General features: G+C 30.9%; 2 protein-coding genes and 1 pseudogene across 2 annotated transcripts; 2 read left to right on the forward strand and 1 right to left on the reverse strand.

The window, feature by feature from the left end:
- The first annotated feature begins 6,789 nt into the window (after nucleotides 1–6,789).
- Nucleotides 6,790–7,802, forward strand: LOC124826480 (uncharacterized). Its single transcript, XM_047299311.2, has one exon. The coding sequence runs from the start codon at nucleotides 7,045–7,047 to the stop codon at nucleotides 7,471–7,473; it is 429 nt and encodes a 142-aa protein (XP_047155267.1). The 5' UTR covers nucleotides 6,790–7,044; the 3' UTR covers nucleotides 7,474–7,802.
- Nucleotides 7,803–10,620: 2,818 nt separating this feature from the next.
- Nucleotides 10,621–11,541, forward strand: LOC124826460 (STS14 protein pseudogene; annotated as a pseudogene).
- An 816-nt stretch (nucleotides 11,542–12,357) lies between these two features.
- On the reverse strand, nucleotides 12,358–17,403 carry LOC148191988 (uncharacterized). The gene is made up of 12 exons (XM_088099872.1): nucleotides 16,838–17,403; nucleotides 16,636–16,711; nucleotides 16,376–16,449; nucleotides 15,888–15,971; nucleotides 15,534–15,650; nucleotides 14,912–15,373; nucleotides 14,364–14,767; nucleotides 14,168–14,267; nucleotides 14,022–14,081; nucleotides 13,859–13,945; nucleotides 13,540–13,668; nucleotides 12,358–12,929 (listed from the first exon to the last, which is right to left on the reverse strand). The coding sequence occupies exons 2-12, from the start codon at nucleotides 16,694–16,696 to the stop codon at nucleotides 12,627–12,629; spliced, it is 1,881 nt and encodes a 626-aa protein (XP_087955998.1). The 5' UTR covers nucleotides 16,697–16,711; nucleotides 16,838–17,403; the 3' UTR covers nucleotides 12,358–12,626.
- Between the last annotated feature and the right edge of the window lie 2,993 nt (nucleotides 17,404–20,396).

Here is a 20,396-nt window from a genome sequence, read left to right on the forward strand (position 1 = left end):
TTATAAATGATAACCAGTAAAGTAAATTTTTTTTTTATATATTGAAATGTAACTTACAATTTAAACCTCTGTATATATTTTTTTTCAAATAATCCCAATGAAATATGAAAAAAAAAATCAGCCTTAATTTCATCTTAATGGATTTAAAAAAAATCCCCGTTTACAAATAAATATTTTAATTTTTTTTTTATTTTAGTTAACTGTTTTACTTTTGTATATAGACATCTAAATTTTTAATTTATCCTTAAAACATATTATTTTTTTTACAAATAGTATTCTTTTAATACGTTTAAGTTGAATAACTTATATCAAAATTTAATAATTTTTTAATCTTTTATTTTTTCTTTATGATTCTTTTGTATATATTAAAATATAGTAAAAATCTTAGAAACAAAAATTTTTCCAAAATTTTTTTTAAATAAAAAAATTACAATTTTTTTAATTCAAATTTAAATAAACGTTACACTAAAATGATATTAAACTCCAAAGCCAATTAAAAAAAAAGTATCATACAATCTAAGATTAATCAAAAAACATGTACAAAAGGAGAACAAGTAAGTTTTTAATATTGATCAATCATTTTTGTATCACTTGCCCATTTATAATATTAGAGTATTGAATAGATAAATCTATAATATTTTTCTCTCTTGAAACATCTTCTTTATCACCATATGCAATATAATAAAAAATACTAACTAATAATATTGAAATACAAAATAAAAAATAATTAAATTAAATTAGGTGGGTTGGTGAGCGAACTCGGCTCACCACGGGTTCAACCCGGTGAGTCAGGTTTTAAGTGAGTCGAGTTAAAAACTAGTCCACATAAATAAAAAACATTTTTCTCAAATCGAACCCGGCTCAAACCCACGATAAACCGGATTAACTTGCGAGTTATAACCCATTTTGACAACACTATCAAAAACTATGTTATTGTTAGTACTGAATAAAAACTATTGAAACACGCGCAAAACGTTCACCAGAGACAATTTTATATTAAAATAAAGGAGTATAAAGATGTTTTTATTTTCATTTATAAAACTATGACATAATTTAAAATAAGTAGGCCGTTAATACAATTTTGCTAATTTATTCGTTATTTTTTATAGTATATATATATATATATATATATATATATATATATATATATATATATATATATATATATATATATATATATATATATATTCTACATATCCCATCTAACATTTATTTTAAATTATTATAACACATATAATTTATTAGATGGTTAAAAAAAATCATATTAACTTTTTTATTATCTTATGTAACTTATTTATAAAAAATATATTTGATATTTTTACTTTTTTTTATAATAATTTGACTTTACTTAATTTTTATTTAATATATTTTATATTGAAAAAATTAACATATATCTTTTTATATTAAATATATGATAATATTATGTTTTTCTTTTAGTTTTGTTTGTTAAACTCACTTTTTAACATTAATTTAAAAAAAAATCTAAGAAGCATGCAACTACAAACTATAAAAGAATAAAACTCATACATAATGAGCACTTTCTTTAAAAAATATGTTAATGAAAATTTGTTATCTAAAGGGCAATTTTAGCTTATTCGATCATTCGTTTGTATTTTAAATATGATTTTTTTAATTGTGTTTAATAAATTGGTATAAAAGTAGTGGTGATTTTTAAAAAGCTGACGATATAATATTTTAATGACAAAAGATTATGGCTATCAACAGGCTTTCTATTACTGAAGGTTAATTCTATAAAAGCAATTATCTCTTTAGACTTTCTTTTTAAACTTGGGTTATATATATTTTTTTAGATTTTTAACTTCATTATTCATTGTTTTTAAGATCAATGACCATAGAATCACTCTTTGTAAAGAATTCTATATGTCCACCCAATCAAAATAAAAAACAAAGTAAGTTTAGTTTTTACCCTTTTGAATTGGTTTTGACTTTTTGAGCTTGCATGTATGTTATACCTCAATGTATGTGGTTCAAATGTGTTAAAAAGTGAATCTTTATTACTTTATGAGCATGGTGATATATTTATATATCTAATTAGGATTTTCTTTGTTTAGTTTTGAGAAATAAAACTCTAAAGAGTAAATGTGAGAAAAAAATGCAGTTTAACCAAGTTAAGGAAAACTAGCTTTAATTCATAATTGTAATAATGATATATGAATTCTAATGAATGATGATTGATTAGGAAAGTGACAATGTGTTGTAGATTACATGTTATAATTGATTTAGTATGATGAATAGAAAATTGATTTGGTATGATGAATAGAAAGTGATTGAATATGAAATGTAGGTTATATATGATAACTTGATCTTTGGTGTGTGAAAGTTGAATTGAAATTGCAAAGTGGTATTTTTGGCTACTAAGTAACCATTTTACATGAACTGGTACTATTTTTATCTTGAAAGAGGACGAGGATTAGAGAGCCAAAGGTAACATCTATTAGGAAGTTTTAGGTGTCTAGGTTAGGTAGACTTGTTGGATAGTTAACCGCTCTCTAAGTAGTAGAAAAATTGAGTTTAGTAGAGAGACCGAAGAGGTTTGTTAAAACAGTTACAGCTAATATTTTTTCAATCTAGAGAATGGTGATTTGGTTTTACAAAAATTTAAATGTTTTTAAACAATTGTTATGATGCTGATTCTTTGAACTTTTTGAAACTATAAAAAAAATTGATGAAAGAAAAAAATGTCATACCAATTTATATTTGTTGGATTCAACTTGAATATAGAGTTAGTTTTCTTTTAAGCAACTTGAACTTGAAAGATTTTCACTGTGATTAAAGAATTTACAAAATTTTAAGTAAACCTTAATTTTAAACCCTAAATATAAGAACTTGATACATTAATTATAAATGAAATAGAAAAACAAAAGTTTGTACATTGGTTCATTTAATTAAAAGTAAATGAATGGATTAATTAAAAAATTATTTTATTTTGTCTTTAATTCAATAAGTTGTTTTTTCTTAAAGTAACTTTTCAAACACACCCTATTTAATTCTATAAAAACTAAAAATAAAAAAACCCTAGGTATAGCCAAAAAAGGATTGGTGATGAATATCTGTTCCTTCCGCATAGTCCCTTTCAACCCATAAATCAGGGACCCTTCTGTGTTAAGAAATTATTTATCAAGTTGGCCACTTGATTTGTGATAGTAAAAGAGAAAGAAAAAGAAAGGTCTATACATTACTGAAATAGATCACTGTTTGAATTTGCACATGACATGCATATCACCAACACCATCACTTTTTCCTCAGTGGAGTTGCCTAATGGCTACCTTTCACTCACTCACCACATCTTATGGATCACAAATTCTGGGTGCATTTCATCATTAGCCCCTTTATTTAGAAAATTCTCCATTCTTATTTCCCACAAACAATCATTCTATGACACAAAAACAAAATACATGCAATTATTTGTCATCAAACTTTAGTTCAAAACTGAGTGCCCCAGAATTTTAATGATAAGTTTGGATGGAAAGAAAACAAATATATAAATAATTATATGGTTTCTAATAAACCGAGAATGAAAAAGGGAATATATTTACTTTTATAGAATAACAATTCACAATAAATAAAAATGTTCAATATATAAATTATGTTCCAATTTCACCATAAAAAATGTTAACCATGACATAAGTTGCTTTAAATTAGCGATAAACCGATTTCAAAAGAAATAAAAACTAATTAAAGGTAGACATTTAGTTTTTATAGTAGAAGAAAATGATGTGAGGACCTGAGATTATATATATATATATATATATATATATATATATATATATATATATATTATTTACATGGATTGACTATAATCAATTATAGTATATGTAGATAGAGTGTGACATTATTTTGATTTAGTTTTTAGCAATATATATCTTATATAGAAGAAAAAAATGAGTTTCTTGACACCCTCATTTTACCATTCCTGTTTAAATAGGAAAGTAAAGCTAAAATTTAACAAATTTAAAATTAAAGAAAAAAAACTTAAATGTGTTTATTTGACTTATTAACTATGTAGGAGTTTTGGATGATTTTGTAATTGTGTAAACTATCATATGAGAAGTATTCAATTCTTGTAAGGGTTATGAGAAATGGGTATAAAATAATTTATTTATTTTTATTTGAAAAACGAGTTAAAGTTTTGTTGCAGTTTAGGAACATTTCTTACACTCCATGAATTTATTTTTCTATAATCCAATCATCAAATTTCAGTTTGTCTAACATATTCCAATATTGGTGAAAGTATATGTTACTACCAAGGATAGGCAACCGATCGTGGAGTGGGTTATTACCGAGGGTAAGCAGCCGACCACGGATGGAGTTATTATTGAGGGTGAGTAACCGACTGCAGCTTGTGTGGCTACCGAGGGTAGGCCACCGATCGGGTGGCTGATAACATAACCGATCGGGTAAGCACGAGGAAAGGAGATTGCAGACAGCCGTTAAATGTTCATGAATGTGTGGTTAATGAGGTAACAGTCCTTGTCGAGTATTTAAAGTGAGCATTGAAAGTCATTAAAAGGTAAATTAATGAATAATATTCCCTGTAATTGTATAAATAGAAGTGAAAGGGGAAGGTAAATCTTCTGTTCATTTTGATAATTATAGACTTGCGAGAACCCATTCTGACTTGAGCGTTGGAGTGTTTGCTGCAGGTCAACCCTTTTACACTGATACCAAGCGCAGAGGAGGTAAGAAGAGGAAGACCGATCGGAGGAGGAGGAGTGTTTCCGGACGGAGGTAGAAGGAGAATTCCCCAGTCCCGTTCAGCAGAAACAGTATAAATTATTTAAGGACTTTGTTCAATGGATTAAACATTCTTTAAATCAAGCAACTTAAAGATAAATAAAAATAATTACAAAAAATTCTTAGTAATATAGATATGAAAAAAGTAGGTTCATATTGATCAAAATTCACTCAACAAATATCCTAATTTTTCTTGACTGAATTGGTAAAATAAAGTGATATTTTATTAATCGTATATATTATTTAATCATTTGTATATTTATACTTTTAATTTGATTGAAGAGGTAGATGAATATTTTTTAAAGTTTAACTTAATATTAGGAGAAAGTCAATGTTTTATAATGAATGCGTTCAATTAACGTGATTAGCCTAATTAGAGTAGAACTTGTATTGAATAGTAATATTCATTAATAATTCAACTTTTACTCACTTCTAGATCACTTAAATGAAAATTTTAATTATGAGAAGTCAATAAAAATTCTTGAATGAACATTGGTTAGGTATAAGAAAGGAATTATTCTGACTTCTTATAAATTATTGTATCGGTGAGAGCAACTAAATATTAATATTTTGACTTCAAATCAAATTGGAATTTCTTAATTTGAAATTTTTATTAAAGCTTAAAATGTTATCAACAGTGAAAACATATACACTGTGTTACTTTTTATGATAATAAAAAAGTAAATCATTATTATTATTATTTTTGAAATTAAATATAAATAATTTTTATAATTTTATTATAAATATGTTTTTATCTTTTATATATATATATATATATATATATATATATATATATATATATATATATGATTATAGACTTGATTGTATAAATTATAGACCATGGCAAGATTAATTTGATATTCAAACTGTATAATTATTTTTGAATAATACTTTACTCTTTTTTGTATGTTATAATAATAATGTATTAACATGTGAATGTGAAGATGTTATTATTGATAGCATATCTTCTTTTGAACAAAATCAAAATAATGTTTGTTTGTTTAATTATAATATTTTTTAAATGCTATATGTACATTTATTTATTTATTATAAACATATAATTAAATTATATAATTTAAAAAATTAATTTATTAAACATTCAAATTATTTGTTATCAAATAATATTATAATTGTCTTAAAATTATTAAAATATTAACTAATAAATAATTATAGTAAAAATAATTATATATGTATTAATTGGCTTGAGATTAATATTGATGATGTAATTAAGATTGTTTTAATTAAACTTTTTATGTTCGTATTTTTAGAATAATTTTGAGTGAATATATCGATAACTTTTTTATTATTTTTTAATGTAAAATTTTTTTTATGCTGAGTTTATAAAACTATTTATGTTTTAAAACATGTTTAGAGAGAATTTTCATAAGTTTTAGTTAAGAAATAATTATTCTTTTGTTTGAATGTTTCTCAAGTCATAACGAAAGATAACATCGATACTCTTTTTTATACATATATAATTTTTCTGTTTTTTGAAAGAAATAATTATATTGATAAATTAATTAATATAATTTTCATTCATACATAACAATATACATGATTTCATATTTTATCTCTATTTATTCATTTATATTTTTTATAGCATATATATTTTTTCTATATTTCATAAAATATAATATTTGACAACTTTGATGTGATCTTCCAATATTTTGCATTCTTTTACTTTATTTTATTTTTAATAAATTTTCATATCATAAAAGTTCATAATAATATCCAATATAATTTTATTTAGAAATAAGTATAATTTAGAAATAAATATAGTAAAATTTTTATTAAAATCAACTTACCCTAATTTAATTTGAACCTGTTTAGCCTACATATTCAATAAATTAAATATGATTTAATTAATTTCAGAAAAACTATACTTTTTTCTACTATTTAGGAAAGTTAACTCATAAATTTACATCCAATTTAATGTTATATAAAAATGAATAAAATAAAATTATATATATATTTAAAAATAGGTCAAGACTTGTGAATCTTCACATTGATTGGTAATTGATACACTGTCTCAAATTTAAAAATGAAATCATTAAATGCAAACATTTAATACATTTTTGTCCCAATTGTTATTTTCAGCGACGCACGCGCATATTTTGCGTCAAAGTCAAATGACAAAGGTTATTATGTTACTATTATGTGACTACGTCACCCTAATCCCTCAGAAGGAAGAAGAAACCAAGATCCAAAATATACCAAAAAAATAAATAAAGAAAAACAGGATAAGAAGGGAAGGAACAAATCTCGAAACAGCAGCATCTACTCGGCGCAATGGGCGCGTGCGCATCTTCTCCCTCCGCCAAAACCACGAACACAACCGCATGGATGAATAATGGCGGTGGCGGTGCACATGCATCGGAATCATTCCGAAGACCTTCGTCAATCATGGTGATGAACCTGGCGGGTCGAATCAAGGAGTTCAAGCAACCCATCCCGGCGAAGACCGTTCTCAACGATAACCCTCATTGCTACCTCTGCAACTCCGAGTCGGTGCACATCGGCACGTGCATGCCACGCGTCCCCGACGAGGAGGAGCTTCTTCCTGGCCGAATCTACTTCCTCGTCCCTCTCTCGCATTCTCATTCCCCCTTGTCCCTCACTCTCCTCTGCGATCTCGCCGTTAAAGCCGGTTCCGCACTGTCCAACCCCAAAAATAACCACACCGGCACAAACAGAGCTTCCGTTACGCGGCGCCTTTAGACTCGTGTAAGTTAGTTTTGTTAAAACTGTTTTGGTTTGTTGGGTTTGATTTGTGATTCAATCGATTTGCTTGAGTGGGACCTTGTAAGAGAATAAGAAGAGATTGGTGATTAAATTTGTACTAGTAAGGGCCCAAATGAGAGTGATTGGTTGTGAAAGAAGAGATTGTGAATTGGTATGGCTGCCCCCACAGGAATGATGAAATGCAGCATCTGAACAATTCCCTGCCTTTCTCACAATTCTCCATCTCTGCTTGTTTGTAATTGCACCCATTCTGTTCAAAACATGTACTACGTGAATCAGGGTTCCAGCTTTTGGAATTCAGTGAATTTTTTTGTTTCTTTCTTACAAAACCTTTTTTCAAGGTTCTCCAATACGCGATTAGGGTTGGAAAATTGCTTTCTATATAATTGATTGCATAGTTCATGATGCCTTCCCAATATTTATGGATGTAAAAACAGGGTTAAGAATTGGAGACTTTTTATTATCTTTTAGCTATTTTTGTTACCTGAAGAAGCTTATTTAATCATATTAGTATTGTTGTTTAGTAAATTTTCTTTATCATAATTACAGGAATTAAACGTGTTTAAATTAAATGCTGTGATAAAAAAAATCGTTTAAAATAGCGTAAGGAAGTACTTAACTGACTAATTCAAGTGACGAACTCAAATATGCAGTGGGAAAATGGCATTTTGAATTTGCATTCTTGTATTTAGTGGAGTTAAGAATCTAAGACTAATTTTAATGGCCTCATTCTTGTTAGTAGTTGAATGACATTTTTGACTAATCAAGTTTAAAGTTTTTTGTTAAAAAATATCATAAATTTTGTTGACTTTAATCAAATTTTTATAAATTTTTATTTTACTCTTTCTATTTTTCATCAGAGTGAAATAGTACATAGAATCCAATTAAAACTTATATGAAAGATAAAAATATAAATGAAAACTAATTGATATTATTTTATACTTTTAAAAGTAATGGTTAAATACAATCACAGATCTTTAAGAAATAATGTAATAAGTAGGTTCCTAAATTCAAAGGAACCACCAAGTGGACTTACGAATTAACATGTGATCGTTTGAATTTAAAAAGCAATACTAAATTCAGGGGATAACATGGAGTTGTATTAAATATTTGGTACCATATATATAATAATATTGTATTCTTTGAAAGTATTTCTTGCCTTAAAAATAATTGATAATATTCTCTTTTAAAAAATAATTATATATAAAATTTTAGAGAATAATATATTTGTTGTTTTATTTTTCTGTTATTTTTTTTCTAAACTTAATTTAGGAATAATAATGAGTAATTACATATGTTTTATGAGTAAGTTATATTTATTTTATTCTAGTTGTAATTGTGTGAAAGATTGTTTTCTAAACTATGTATTTTTAATTTGAAAATTTAAGCTGGAGAAAAATAATAAATATTTAAAAGTAAGAAGAGTACAAATTTGTATTCTAAAATGTGTATTTTAATTTGTAATATGAAATGTTTTGACAGCTAATAAAAAATTAAAACACAAACAATTTATATTTGACACTAAAAAGGTAAAATATATGATATAACAGGACATTAAAAAATCATTTTTTCATGCATAACTAAACTTTATGTTTTAAAATGAAAAGTATAATTTATACTATTGCATATTTTTTAAAAATATGTTTCATTTATCTTAAAGTAATTAAATTAAATATTAAAAACAGAAAATGCGATAGTTTTGGCATCAATTCTCATCCATTTTAAAACAGCTAAATTTCAGTCTTATTAAATCTCGAATCCTCAATCAATCTAATTTGCTTGGTTGATCTATACTCTATGAAAAAACTAAATTGATTAATTTAATTTAAAAAGCTTATAATTCATTTAACTGATATTATTAAATTGTGTTAATTATATTTTAAACTACTAATACCTCTTAATTGTGTTAATTATATTTAAATAACGTTTTATAAAGTATTAAATAGAAGTTAATATAAAAAGCAAATAATCACTAAAAAAACTCAGTTTTTCAAAAATATAAGCAAGAGTGTATTTTTTAATATAAAATAATTATGAATTTTGTTCTTGTATTTTTTTAGTGAGTTTCTATATTTTTTAAATTCAATATGTTTCTTAAGTTAAATTAGTGTTATCGTGTTCTCATCCTTTATAAATTTAATTAAGTTTATGATAAAATTTTCTAATGTATTTTTTTTTCTAAACTTTCATGATTGTAATAACCATACTATTTAACTTTTTATTATTATTTTTATATGAACATTATTTTTGTCTTTTTATTTGTAGAAGCAAGTAAAAGAAATTGAAGAAGAATAAGAATGTTGCATGTTAATAAATGAATTTAAAATAGAAAATAGTATAATCATATAATTATAGTTACACGAGTTAAGTCATGATTAAATCATGAAATTATTAAGTTTTTAATTAAAAATAGTTGCACCTGAATTATTAATTATTAACTATAATTTTTAGACTAATGAAAAACATGATCATTTAGTAACTGTTTTCACTTATGATTAATTTTTTTTAACTTTTTAATTTATTACAATTTATCCATATGTTAAATTGTAACTGAGCAAGTATATATCATAATAAAGTTTGGATGGTGTTATTTTTATTTGGATCCTCTCTTAAGAATTTTGTTTAATAGATTTGCGTGTGTAAGAGAGAACCAAACACCTCTCCTGTTACCGAACAATAATGCAAAATTATAAAGTAAACTAAAGATATATATGAGTCACATTTGTGAGTGACATGACCAGAATTTTGTTGCTGAAATGTAACATTTCAAAATTCTGAAATGGGCTTCAACTAATGCTACTTGAACGAGTTCATCCGGCCCAATTTCTGTCATGGTACATTGAAGGGCCTTGCTATCCGCACACCCTTTTTTCCAGTGAGACTCGCTTGCTTTTGGTATTTTATTTTGACAAGAAAAAAAATAACTTTTTATAGAACTGCGTTAGTATTGAGTATTATATAAATTAAGGTGGCCATTACTAACATAAAATGGATGTTTTATACTAATTATTTATGAAACTAATCAAACCAACGGTAATAATTATTTACGTGCTAATATGATGTTGCAATCTGCAATACACATGCAGCAGCAGCAGCAGCAGCAATGAGCATCAAGATATAGGAAGGAGAAGATGGTAAATTCAAAGACTGGTCATCTTACGTTGCTGATAAAGAATTTATAAGTCCGTGACTCCAACTTTGTCATACATAGCATAATCCAACCATTGAAGTACGACTAAGCTCAAATGGATATCTTGCATCATCTTTCATTTTCCCTTGCTTCTCTACTCACCTTTGTTATCCTCGCCCATGCCGCCACCGCTCCGCCCAATCCACCGCCGCCGCCTCTCACAGCCGCGGCGAGTGAGTACTTGGAGGCGCACAACGAGGCTCGAGCCGTGGTGGGCGTGGAACCTCTGAGGTGGAGCGAGAAGCTGGGGAACGCCTCCAGTCTGATGGTCCGGTACCAGCGGAACAAAATGAAGTGCGAATTCGCCAACCTGACCACCAGCAAGTACGGCGGAAACCAGCTGTGGGCGGGCGTGACGACGGTGGCGCCACGCGTGGCGGTGGAGGAGTGGGTGAAGGAGAAAGAGTTCTACGTTAGCGCTAACAACTCGTGCGTGGGGAAGCACGAGTGTGGGGTTTACACGCAGGTGGTGTGGAGGAATTCGACGGAGGTTGGGTGCGCTGAAGCGTCGTGCGTGAAGGAGAAGTCAAGCTTGACCATTTGTTTCTATGACCCACCGGGTAACGTCATTGGAGAGAGCCCATACTAATCCATCCATCATCCATTTCCATTCCCATTCCCATTCCCATTCCCATTCCATGCATCATATCAAATCAATTATGAAGTAAAGACATTTTCTGTTTATGACGTAGGTTTTCTCACTTTCTTTCTTCTTCATGTGCTGTAGGTTTTCAAGTTTTTCTTGTTATTTTTCTGCTACTGCTGATTATTTTAGTTAGAAACTCTTAGATGATGTTGGACCACCATTTATGTGATTTTCATCAATATTTATGTGCGAAAGTAATTAAGTATTATTAATCGTTTTACTTTAAATTTAAATTTAAGCGCTTAAATATGTGTCACTTAAACGGTAAAAAAGGTTCTGACCTTGCACTACTTGATACTTTGTAGTGTTTAGTAGTTAAAGGGATGAGGAAAAGGAAGGAAAAACAGAAGTTATGTTTCCAACTTGAACAACATGATACTCAAATCCCTATGCCACGTGACACCCTTCTTTTCGATGCAATTTTGACTTTTGCCTTGGGTTGAAAAGTCAATAATAATATAAAAGGTCATTTGCCAACTACGAAAATATATAAAAGGGTATGAGTTAGTTATAAAATGTAATTAAACTGTGGTAATTGACAAATAACTTTGTAAAGGTTTCATTATGAAGCAATAATATATGGACATTTTTATTTTTTTATTTATTGTTTATATCATCTCACACAGAGACTCTGAAGAGAAAATTGAATACTTTCAAGGATTCAATTATTCGGACATTACATTATGGCTGACTGAAAATTTGGGCATTGCTATTCAACCTTTATGGATGACTGAAATTTGGTTTTTTTAAGTTTAGTTTTTGTATCTAAAATATATTTTTTTCTGTTCTTGATGCTTCGTTGAGTGTGTTAATAATTTAATTATTCTAGCTGTTCAGAGTTGGGGTCTACACGTTCAATTCCATTTGTTTTCCAAGCTGAGCTTAGACTTTTTTGGTGAACACTAACCTCGTCGACAAAAGAAGCCACTCATGATTTAGATTTACAACTGATACGTGATTTGATTAAATTTCTAATTGTGATAGGGCTAAGACCAGACACTCTCATTTTCATGCGTTCTACCACTTGTTGTCTTTAAGCTGAAATCAATTGTTTATAATAAGCAACATGTTAGACAATCACCAAACATATACGTGTGCTGTGGGATCAGCGAGTGCATGCACAGTAGCAACACACATTATTTACACCGCCTCACTTGTAGTAGGTACTACTGTGCTTTCACATTATAGTATTATATTTCGCTGTGCCCTTTCTACTTTGTACAAAAAGAATTACACAGATCAAACAAAGCACACCACTTGCGACACTAAGAAGCAAAGCTGCGAAACAATCATTCATTTTACCATATCCTTAGATATAAGGTATCGAAAACTGAAGTTGTGTGGAATCCATTCTATGCACTTCCGGGATTTTCCAAGCTGACATTTCTTAACACTCTTTCTGAGGGATTCGGGTAGAGATTCCAGGACCATATCCATGGCACCGTTGGGGCACAAACCCGAGTCCTTGCTGAATGACTCAATAAGCTTTGGTAATAGTATTTTTTGGTCCTTGCGTACTCCTAAGTTGGCTCGAATGTACTCGTTCTTTGCAACTTCTAGCTCTTGAAACACACTCTTTGGTGTGTATATACGTACCTGCCAAACATCATCAGAGTTAGGCAAATGAATATTAAAAAATGTCTGTTGTACACCTAATCTATTTGTCCATATATTTATTTCTTAATCCCCTGCCTTCAATTTGTTTGGTTAGCATAATAACTTGGTGTCGTAGTTTTACAGCTAACATGGAATGATCCACTTTATCTTCTTATTGAGAGCAAAGAATGATTTATATAGAATCGCTGTCTTTTTTTCGTTCTTCGATTCAGACCCCTCCACGTATAACAAAAAAGTCAACTAAAGAGGGAAGTTATTGCCAATCAAGAAAACGAGTTTGGTTGACATATTTCAATGGGTGGATAGCAAGAGGGCGAATAAGGTGTGAATAATTCTCTGAGAATAGTCACTTCTCACACCACATTCCATGTTAACTATTAAACACAGTTAGAAGTAATTTTCTTCCTGACATGTAACACTTCCAAGTTCTAACCATTGCATATGGCATTGTCAAAGCATATGTAAACAACTTTTGCAACTGATTTAATTTCAATGTTATCCAGATGATTTTGCTTGAATACTAGCCAATGTATAAGGAATTTCCCAAATAAACGTCAAAAATGTATAAAAATTAGAATTGAGGAAATACCGCGGGATCAGAATGGTTTCCTGAACAGAGTGCAAAGAGTGAAAGAGGATCAGGATGCTCCAGTGCATAAGCCTGTCGTCTATCTCCAGTCTTGAATTTTGTCCTTGGAGAAAATAACAAGCGCAGCCACTGCAAGAGGAATCAAGTTTGAAGTAGCAACCATGTAAATCACCAGTGTCTAGAATAAAAGAAAAGCAAAAAATACTTTGCATGTGGATGAGAAATATTAAAAGTATATTTGAGTTTGACTTCAGTTGTTTTTTTTCTCTCATTTGTTATTTGTTTTCTACATGGAAGTAATTGGGAAGATAAGATTCACCTGGCCTGGACGAGACATCCGGCACTTAAGTATAGTACTCTGTATTGTGTCAGCACTAATCGTATGACCCCCAACATTATATGCAGCCTGCAAAGACCAAACAAGCATATAAGAGTTCCATCCTGTATTAAATAACTTTGAAGGTACTACTCTCAATGTTTACCTTCAAAAGAAGAAAAGCTCTTTTCACATTGTTTTGTGGAATCCCATAAGCCAAAAATGCCTATTAGAAACAAAATAACAAATTATAACCCGACTAATCAAATGAGAAAATATTACACAGAACCATATTCTTGACAGTATAATTACATGCATCACTAAAGCATTGTGTATGTTGATCCAAAAAGCTAGCTTCTCCTCGTGTTTCAGCCTACCAGCGTCTACTTGTTCTAGTCGACAAATAAGTGACCTAAAACAACATAAAAAGGACGCGCTCATTAGAAACTTCTACTATATAGTTTTAACGTGAGATCTTCATTATCTGAATGAAATATAACAGCCTCACCTGAAATTCTGAAGCAATTTCTCAGTATCACCAGACTTCTGATTCTCTCTATAAAGCCACGAGACTTCAACCATGGTGCTGTACGGACCGCTAAACTCCTTGAGTCCTTCTACGTGGAAAGGATTATCCAACCGTACATCAAAAGAGGAATTATTCTTGAACCTTGGACTCCACATGTCATCTTGATCTCCAATGGAAAAGGCACTTGTCGAGGACAAGGATGAACTTGGAGATGAGAGGCCTGGATGAGTCATGGGAGGGTCTGCAAGCTTGCAGTATATAGCTGATATACATTTCACCATATCCTCAGAAAGTTTATTAGGTGTCACTGCAACATGATCAGAAATTCGGGTACCAAGATGTTCTGCCAGACTTAATATGTTTGTTGAAGAGCTTTGAGCATACTGCATATAATCATGCACTCAGTTAAAATCCAATACATAAACTAATTTTAACTTAACATATGCGTTTATTTTATTTCTTCTTCCTATATTTTTCATCTTATAAATGTTCATTGAAAACTTTATACAAACAAGACTTAGACTCACCTCCAACATGGACAATGGCTGGGAATGACAGGCACGCAGAGATCTAGCTAAAGAATCAGCTGGAGGAGATTCTCTCGTAAACGCTGGACAATGGGATAACGAGGAATGACAACGATAAACACCAGAATCCAAATGGTTTTCTTCTATTAGATTTTCATTGTATTCTTTCCCTAAAGTCTCAGGCTCATGTTTCTCTTGCTCTTTTCTCTGAGTCTCAAGCTCGTGGTCTTTAGATGGTGTTGTAGAACATTCTCTATTGGTTAAGATCTCTGGCACAGAAACATTGATGAATCGTGCACTAAGTGTTGTCAAAGGGAACTTTATACTTTCATCTTTTGAAGTCGGAGATACCGAAGACAATTGTTGATCAAATGCTTTACGGTACAAGGACAGAAGATGTTGCTCCAAATACACAACTTCCAACTCTAACACTGCAATTTCCCTAATTAATTCTGTGGCTGGCTGGAATACAAAAAGAAAAAATTAAGACTAGAGGAATGCATAACAATGTATATAATCATGTATACGCTGCACAATAATCTAATGATACAGGACAGATATATGACAATGTGTTTGTATATGCATATTTTCTAGACCCCAATTTAATTGAACTTGTTGCTACCTTGGGTATCATCATCTCATTTGAATTAACGAGAGATGAAGATCTGTATCCAAGTGCCTTTTCTAACGTGCCTCTGACCTGAAATTGGTCTTGTAATCTTCTCTCCAGTTGTAGAATCTGTCACAGGGTAATTTAACAATAAATAAATATGAACGAAATAGACATGATTAAAAGAATATGGTCCAAGTCCCTCACGCGGGATGCACAAACTCAATGATGGATGTAATGTACCAAAAAGGGGAAAAAAAAACAAAACAAAGAAGAAATGGACAAAGGGGCCACGGTGCAATAAATATGATTGCATCAAAATCTGCATCAAAAGAATTATGGGGAGCAACATTTCTGATATTGTACCTCTTGCTTCAGAGTGCTGTGAACTTCATTTGTAGGGGTTCGGTTTTTCCCAGCTTTATCACATTCCGTGAGATAACCCATGTCCTGGAATCAAATCAAACCCATACTTATGCATGAAAGATTATAAATTTTGTCGCGCATGGGGAATATACAGAATGAAATCAGAATAGACCATCAATGTCCCAACAGTATGGATGTAATTAATGAGATTGAAATAAAAGTGATAATGTTTTCCAAAACTAATTCTCTGTTCGCTCATCTTAGATTAGACTTTTGGAAAGACAGTTAGTTATTATTAAATTTTGGGCCACCATTGACATCATTCATGATTAAAGATTTGTCCTAAAAGTCAAATGAAGAATGATGAAATTTCTTTTCAGCATCATACACCCCTTTTCATGCCTGCTGTGAATGTATCTATCTACGTGCTGTGCCTTCAATTTCTGAGAATATTGAAAAGAAAATAGAAAGAAGAGATTTCAACATACCAGCTTCTTGCGATCTGAAGCCTGAATGCGATTATCTGGATTATCCTCCTCGATTTTTTTTCTTATCAGGAAGACTGCCATGTAAAACACAGCAAACATTAGTGCTTGGTTCCATATCCAGGTTCATGTTTAAAGCAAAATCACGTCAAAGATAATGTAAAATCAACTATTAGTCGTTCAACAGTACATAACGTGTTCTTAAGCACACTAAAAAGGAACAGGAAAAGCTAAAGGCTAAAGCATAAGAAACAGATAGGAACCTCTTTGAACGTTTGTGCCTTGGAGTAAATCACAATCCCAGCATTTTATTTCCTCCACCATCTTCAAGCCCCATAACTGAAAGCCACCGAAAACAGAGTTCTTCACACAGTAAATTTGCAGAAACAACTGACAGTTGACATAAACAACAACTTCAACTGTGTTAAAACAAAGAAACAAAGATACCATGAACCATCCTACTACCTTGGAACTTAACGAGTCAGAACTCAGATGAAGCACACTTGAGAAATGAGCAAAAAGCACCAGTCAAAACTGAAGAGTCCAAATTTAGTTCCCAGAGAATACTAAATAGATTCCTATATTTCACATCACATCACATGCCCATTTGAACTTCAGCTCAGTGGAGCTTCCTTCCTGAAAGTTCCCCCAGAGTGATCATTGGGTGTTACGTGTCTAAGACCTGAGCGTGAATGTGAAGAAAAGATTGGTCTTATAACCAAACACGCCTTTTCTATCAAGACTCTCCTGAGTTCTCACGCTAGTGCTAAGCCACCACTGGCCTTTGTAAAGGATGACCCTTTTTCATTTGCATGAAAAGGAGTTATTGGAGTAGGCTTTACCTCAAGAACAAAGTCTTTATGGAATAACTTTGAGAAAGGGTGAACGAGGGGAAAATGTCAAAGCCTCAGAAAGTGGACAAATCTCACTCTAAAGTCTCACTAAAGATCCAAGGTGCGACCAGCGAGAAGAAGAAAATAAGTAGTGGCTGCACTGACAACAACAAAGGTTGTGAGTCGAAATTATATGTATGAATAACAGCGTATTTATTTTCAACATTCTCTTCTCTTGTTGGAAAAACAAGTGGGAGTTGGTGACCGTCCGTCCACCCTTTGTCTCATTTTGCACCTCTCATTTAATTATACCTTAGACATTAAGCCACTTGATTTGATAGAATACAATGAAGACAAAAAAAAATTGGACTAATGTTAGATATTGGTATAATTTTGGTTGAAAACATAAATTGCGATCTAAGTAAATGGGTATTGTTTATTTATTAGGTGTATTGGAGCAATCTGTGTACAGTATTAGAAACCCTTAGTTAAAATCTTCATACTTATAGTGGTATTATTATTAACATTATTATACTATAACACTTTGTTTAATAAGTCTTTCTCATGCTTAAGTGCTTAATCATTGTATTTTTATTAACGTACTTTTCTAGTTTAGAGTACTCAAAGTTTTACCAATTATAAACAATGATGAGAAAATAGGTGAGCGTAGAAAAATAGATACTGGATTTGCAAGAAAGAAAAAGCATGGATTTACCTCAAAAGGGATGAAAGGTAAGGGATAAAGAACATTGGATGCTTGAAAGGAATAGAGGATGTGTTGTGGGGTTTCTCTTTGTCTTATGACTTTTTGAAGGATAACTAGGGAGATACCCATATTGTCCTTCAGTATCAAAGAGACTAACGTTTGTCAAAGAATCTACAAATATAATAATATATGCACTAATATACTAATGGGGCTTGACCTTTTTGGTTCCAAAACCAATACAAAAAAGAAAAGGATTCGGGTGCGGTGAGGTTTGCTTATTGTAATCATACACACCTATTGCCAGAAAAGTTTCTTTTTTTTTGTTGCACACTTCTTTAGACATATGGAAGAAAGAAAAGAAAAGAAAAAAGGAGCTTAGGAGACTCAAAAGAAACTGAAAGCTGAGAAAAGATAGAAAAACAAAGGAACGTTGTTCACACGCTATTATATTATTTTCAAAATGAAAATATTTTATAGGTTGAAAATTGCGCTATGGAGAGGGATTCACGGAGGGATATTCAGTGCACAGAATTACATCTTAACCCAACTGTGTGTTGGTGAAAAGCAGAGCCATGAAAAGCTACAGAAAAAGACCAGTAAACTTCTTTGATAGGCAAGTGTACAAAAGTTTTGCTCTAACAAAGTTATATATTTTCCTTATAAAGGAGATTATGTATCAACATATAAGCGTTACTTTTAGAGAAAATGAATATTATCATTTGAGCTTTAATCTAACATTTTATATAGAAAGAAAAAAGTAAGGAAGAAATTTGAAAAAAGTCTCGTGGAGTTATTCTCCTTATAGGCTGATGAACAACACAAAGTGCGGGGGTTCTTCTTTGGACGCATCATATATTTTAAGTTTCACAGCAGAGTGGAAATATCATTTCATGTCCCAACAAATAAACAAATGAACTTCTATTTTATCTTATTATCGATTTTGCTTATGTCAGAGGGACGATTTTCAATGGCAGGAAACACAGATATAACAAGAGAAATGTGCAGGGTAGTATATGGTTTTACATCAAATGTGATGGGTAAATTTTCAAATTAATCTGACAGACATGCTTCCTTGATCCATGTAATCATCGAAAAACATATACAACAGTCTCTTTAAATGAGGAATAGGATTACAAAAGTACAAACTACATGGCCTCCCTGTAGCATGGATATTTATATATATAAGTTCACATAGTTCTATAGAACTGAGATTCTCCTTGCAAAACCATTTATAAACACAAGATAAGGTTAGGTGAACTTGCTTAAATGGTAAAACTGTTGTTTTAAGGAAACATTTTCTAATGATTTAGCTGTGTTTTATGTGTAGACAGTCAAATGCTTATTTTAACATTAGAAGGGCGGTTATTTTAGCTGAACTGATCAAACGAGACAACTTAGAAGTTTTTTATACGCGAGTAACTTCAAAAGTCGATGTAGTTTATGGCACTTGTTATTTGTGATCTTTTGTCTTTGTTGCCAGCTATATTATAATACCTAGTAGTGTTTGTGTGTTTTCATACGAGAACCAAAATAATTTTGAACACACATAATTCAAAACAAATTAAGTTAGTTCTTACGAACTTGTGACAGAAGCACCTATTGTAGGTATCATGGATGTGACACTAATAAGTGGAACCACCATTTTCATGACAGTTTATGGCAAGGCTTTTCAGTTGGTAAGTGATAACACTCCATGGTAGAACTTGGAGTGGGAGAAAGACAATTGTGAAAAAGAAGAAGAATGAAAGTGACTTCTCAAACAAAGTGTACACATGTTGCACAATGGAGACCACGAATGACCAAAACAAATCACAGGTGTTGTTTCCAAAATGGGAATCATTTTTCGCTAATGCAGCATGATGCCTGGATTGGCAAAGCCTACATCTATTAGTTGTGTCCATTAGATAAAACACGTGAGAAAGAAAAGGGTGAAAGGGACAGTGAAGAAGTGTTTGTGTATGTCCTGGTTTCGGGTATGGGGAGGTGTAGTAGAATCCCGTTTGTGGGACACAAGAAGTGAACTTTCCAAATAGGTTTGGACAAAATAGTGAATGGCAATCATATATATGTATCCATGTTTTGTAATAATATTTGGTATCTGACTTCATGGGTGTGGTGTGGATGAAGAAAGTGGTCTAAAACATGGAGTTGGTATGTGCAAATGAAATTTAGGGCATGAAATCGCATGTGAAGGAAGAAGAAATTGGCAGAAAGGGATTTTGCATATGGAGATTTTGACAAAAGGGACTGACATCATTGTGGTTCCACAGGCTTTATCTATAGTCTAATCTTGGTGATGGAATAAGATAGCCTCTAACATGTATCGTTCGGGAAGCACCTCATTGTCTTCATGTCCTTTTTTCTTTTTCCTCTTTACTTTTCTGAATTTCCATAACACTTCTCACCAAAATTTCCGGCCATAACTGTTGTTCTTACATTGACACATGATGGTGAATTTATTAATCTGTTCTCTCATCATTCTTCA

The sequence above is a fragment of the Vigna umbellata genome, chromosome 10 (assembly GCF_029865625.1).
Source record: "Vigna umbellata cultivar VRB3 chromosome 10, Vumbellata_1.0, whole genome shotgun sequence".
Taxonomy (NCBI): domain Eukaryota; kingdom Viridiplantae; phylum Streptophyta; class Magnoliopsida; order Fabales; family Fabaceae; genus Vigna; species Vigna umbellata.